The sequence below is a fragment of the Pinus tabuliformis genome, chromosome Q, assembly GCF_031772625.1.
Source record: "Pinus tabuliformis cultivar Carrire ecotype Pingquan chromosome Q, CPIR1, whole genome shotgun sequence".
In the NCBI taxonomy this organism is placed as follows: domain Eukaryota; kingdom Viridiplantae; phylum Streptophyta; class Pinopsida; order Pinales; family Pinaceae; genus Pinus; species Pinus tabuliformis.
The window spans coordinates 369,727,970-369,732,391 of NC_142296.1; the positions used below are offsets into that span (position 1 = coordinate 369,727,970).

General features: G+C 48.2%; 1 protein-coding gene across 1 annotated transcript; it reads left to right on the top strand.

Moving 5' to 3' along the window:
- The first annotated feature begins 1,651 nt into the window (after window positions 1–1,651).
- On the top strand, window positions 1,652–2,428 carry LOC149219710 (uncharacterized). Its single transcript, XM_089386894.1, has one exon. The coding sequence runs from the start codon at window positions 1,652–1,654 to the stop codon at window positions 2,426–2,428; it is 777 nt and encodes a 258-aa protein (XP_089243020.1).
- Window positions 2,429–4,422: the final 1,994 nt, after the last annotated feature.

Genomic DNA, 4,422 nt, shown 5'->3' on the forward strand with positions numbered 1-4,422 from the left:
AGTTCGGCAACCCTGCGGATTTTGAAGAAACCATGGTTATAGCACGTACAGTGCTGGTTGGACATGTGCGGGGGCGCACATACACGACGGAAAGGTTGAAGCGATGGGTCAAGGAAATATGGGGAGGCATGTTCACACAGATGCCAGCAGTCCAGGTTCTCCCACGAGGATGGTTCTCCCTTCGCTTCTCACATGAGGGGCACACGGACGCTGTACTCGAAAAATTTTGGCACATAGAAACAGCACCAGTCCTATTGAAGCGATGGAGTCCGCTCTTTGACCCCGAGCGAGAACAAATTGCAGTGGGGCCATTGTGGGTTCGGTTGCCAGGATTACCTTTGCAATTATGGAGAGATGAAGCATTTATCAGAATCGACAATGCTTTAGGCACATACTTGGACCATGACCGATCCTATATTGACTCAGGGAAGTAAACGGTGGCTCGAATTCTGGTGCACCTGGACACCAGAGAAGGCTTGGAAGAGAAAATCACCCTGAAATTGGGAAAGTACAGGCGTTCACAGATTCTGGACTATGAAGGAGTCCCCTTCCGCTGCAATCGGTGCCATCAAGTGGGGCACCTCTACAGGGACTGCCCACTGATCAATAGTCCTGTCAGCTCTCCAAAGATCTCGCCCATCGCATCCAGAGGGAACTCTCCACTCACTCCACAAGCGGCCCAGAAGCAAGCAGATCCAAAAGGCGACATGAAGAACCCTGAGAAGATCAAGAAGGACGTGCCCTCACCTCCTATGACTCGGCCTCGGGCAGCAGCAGCAGCTGCACAGGAATCAGGTACAAATCTTACCTCTTCCCCTATCTCTTATGAGCAATCAATTGAATTTTTAAATTCAGTGACATGTTCCATGGCGCATTGCATTATCCCTCCACCTCCCTTGGTATCCTCCACTGCCCCTCCCTCTTTGACTCGATCTCCATCGCCCCCATCCGATTCATCCCCCAGGAAACCTCCTCCCCATCCATATTCCCTTCGCCCTCGGCCCTCACATGTGGAACATTCTGATCCTCTGATCGGGCTGGGTATTGTCTCCCCGGGGATGGGATCTATTTCCACAAGGGGAAGGAAATCTGATCTTAACAAAGCTATCAAACGCGCCGGTGTTGAAGTTGCATCAGGGAGACAGTCCACCATTGACGGGGTCCTTAGAGCATCAAAACCCCCAAAACGGGGGCCCTCATGAAGTGCCTCTCTTTCAACTGCAGGGGTTTGGCTAGTCCCCCCAAAAAACTAGCCATCAAACGACTTTTTGAGGTCGAAAACCCTGATATTATTCTCCTTCAAGAAACCCTTGGACCTGCTGAGACCATCACACTCACTCTCAGCCACATCTCGTCTCGATGGAACTACATTGCCCTGGATGCCAATGGTAGATCAGGGGGTTTGGCAATTGGCTTCAACCCAAAAACCATCAGATTGGACTCTTCCTGGGGTGGTCCTGGGTTTATGGGGATTGATATCTTCACAGCTGAACTAGGGCTCAATTTGCGCATTGTCAATGCATATGGGCCATGCCATCAGAGGGAAATATTTTAGAGACAGCTCCTCAGCAGCAGACTGATGTCCCTGGACCGCATTATCTTGGGAGGTGACCTAAACTTTTCAATGGGTTTCCGGGAATCATGGGGCTCTATGGCGCAGATAGATTCCATTACAGACTTCATGAGAAGTCTCTTGGAGCAATATCACTATATCGACATCCCTATGCAGAAGCCCCTACCAACGTGGAGAAATAGAAGGGTAGGACCAGCGGCACTTGCTCGCAGACTTGATCGATTTCTGCTGAAAGGACCATTGATCCACCATCTCCACTGGTACAAACAATGGGTAGGGTCCGGAGGCATTTCAGATCACTCCCCAATTTTAATGGAGATCATGGGTCCCCTTCCAAAGCCAAAGGCACCGTTCAAATTTAATCATCTCTGGCTCCAGGATCAAAGCTTCACTAATCTTGTATCAGACTTCTGGAAATCCCATCCTATTGATCGGGAATCATCGATGGCAAGGGGGTTTGTCAAAAATTTGACAGAACTCAAGCACATTGTGATAGAATGGGCTAAAGCAAAGAAGATAAGGGAGGATGAACATCTCACCAGAGTGGAAGAAGAGCTCAAAGCCCTTCAGGATGACAAGAATCTGGCTTTTGGATCTATGGAGGACAAGACCCGCCTTATTGATTTAGAGAACCAAAAGCAGAACATTCTAAAGCTCAGGGAGGAATCACTTAGACTTCGGAGCAGGGCAGTCTGGCTCAAAACAGGGGATGAGAATTCAAGATTCTTCCACAATTTTGCTAAAGGTAGGAGATTGGCTAACACCATATGGAATATTCCCCTGCCAGATGGAGGATTGGCGGACACCTTCAACAAGCTCTCACAATTAGGTACATCTCATTTCAGAGGTATATAAAAGTCCTGCTGGCACAAATCTGGCTGAAATCATCAGGGTGGCTACGCATTTCCCCAGATTTGTGAATGAGGAGGACATTGAGCCGCTCACTGATCCTGTCACTATGGAAGAACTGGAGAGCACCATCAAGGGGTTTCAGAAGGAAAAGAGTCCTGGACCTAACGGATGGACTATTGAGTTTTACACAGCTTTCTTTGAACTCCTTGGAGGAGACATCCTGAAGGTGGTTGAGGAGAGTAGAACATCGGGACAGATCTATCATGCTATAAACTCCACCTTCATTGCCCTCATCCCCAAATCGGACTCCCCATCATCCTTCGATGACTTTCGGCCCATCTCTTTGTGCAATGTCCTCTACAAAATTATCTCGAAAATCATCGCCAATCGGATTCGGCCCATTCTGTCCAAACATATTGCCCCTCAGCAATTTGCTTTCCTGGAAGACAGACAGATCCATGAAGCCATTGGATCAGCCCAGGAAGCAATTCACTCCATCTGGACCAAGCGACTCAAATGCATTCTCCTCAAGATTGACCTTTCAAAGGCCTTTGATCGTGTAAGCTGGCTCTTCATCAAAATGATCCTCATTCATTTGGGATTTCCCCTCCCCCTCATCAACTGGATTATGGCTTGTATCACATCCCCTACTTTTAGCATTCTTATCAACGGTGCCGCTTCTCACTTCTTCCACTCCGAAAGAGGCCTTCGCCAGGGCTGTCCTCTGTCACCCCTTCTTTTCCTCCTGGTGATGGAAGCCCTGAGTCGATTAATTATCACAGCAAAGAGGGATGGATCCATCAGGGGCCTAAAAATCTCTGATGAGTGCTTTCTTACTCATCTACTGTTCGTAGATGATGTGCTTATCATGCTAGATGGCAGCATTCAGGATACCTCCACCTTCAACAGAATATTAAATCTTTTTGCCCAGGCAACAGGGATGGAGGTAAATCGAACAAAATCTACTATCACACTGGTTGGCACTTCAGTAAATGAATCATATGTTCCAAGCCAAGCTTTTCCTTTTTCCACCCAACCTCTGGACACGGGGCTTAAATACCTGGGATACTGGCTAAAACCTACCTCACAAAATATCGCGCACTGGGTTTGGCTGGTAGCAAAAGTTGAGAAAAGGATCTCATGCTGGAGCTTTAGATATCTATCCAGGGCTGGCAGATTAACCTTGATCAAATCCGTGCTGGAAGCAACACCGGTTTTTTGGATGGCGCTCGCTTGGATACCCCGAAATATTTTATCAAAGCTTCAGCAACTTTGCAACAGATATCTATGGGCTGGTAAACAAGAAAAGCGCACTTTCGCTTGGGTTAGATGGAATTCGATTGCCCTCCCCAAGAAATGGGGTGGCTGGGGTTTAAAGGATCTCCCCACCTTCGCCTGTGCTCTGGCAGCCAAGATGGGCTGGGCCTTGATGACAACTCACAGCTTATGGACCACCATTGTTTACCACAAATACATTTGGCCCCTAAGCGCTATGGATTGGCTCAGACTGCCAACTTGGAACAAAGTTGGAATATCATCTATCTGGAAGGCCCTGCTACATGCTCTGCCGCTCATCAGGAACAACATCGTTTGGAGAATCAAAAGAGGAGACAGAGCACGAGTTGGTCTTGACCCTTGGAGTGGCAGTGGAGGGAGACACCTGCTTCCGCTAGCCCTGGTGGATTTTCTTTCTGCACATGGCATCAAGGTGATTGCTCAGATAGCGGATCAGGACCATTCTGACATATTTCACCAGGCTTGGAAGACTGCTTATCAACTAAACCTTCCACTGAGATGGCACACGACCTGGCAAGATTATTGTGCTGCCCTGATGGAATCCCATATCAGAATAACTCAGGGTCCGGACGAACTGATATGGTATCAGGCTGATAGTGGATCGTACACTCCAAAGGAGGGATACACACAACTTATCATTCAGAAAAAGCCCGAGGTACTAGACAGTTGGTGGCAGAAAATATGGAAACTCTCAGCCTCAC

What these genes read in the sequence shown, in the direction of transcription:
- LOC149219710 (XM_089386894.1), top strand. Translation starts at nt 1,652, where the DNA reads ATGGCGCAGATAGATTCCATTACAGACTTCATGAGAAGTCTCTTGGAG.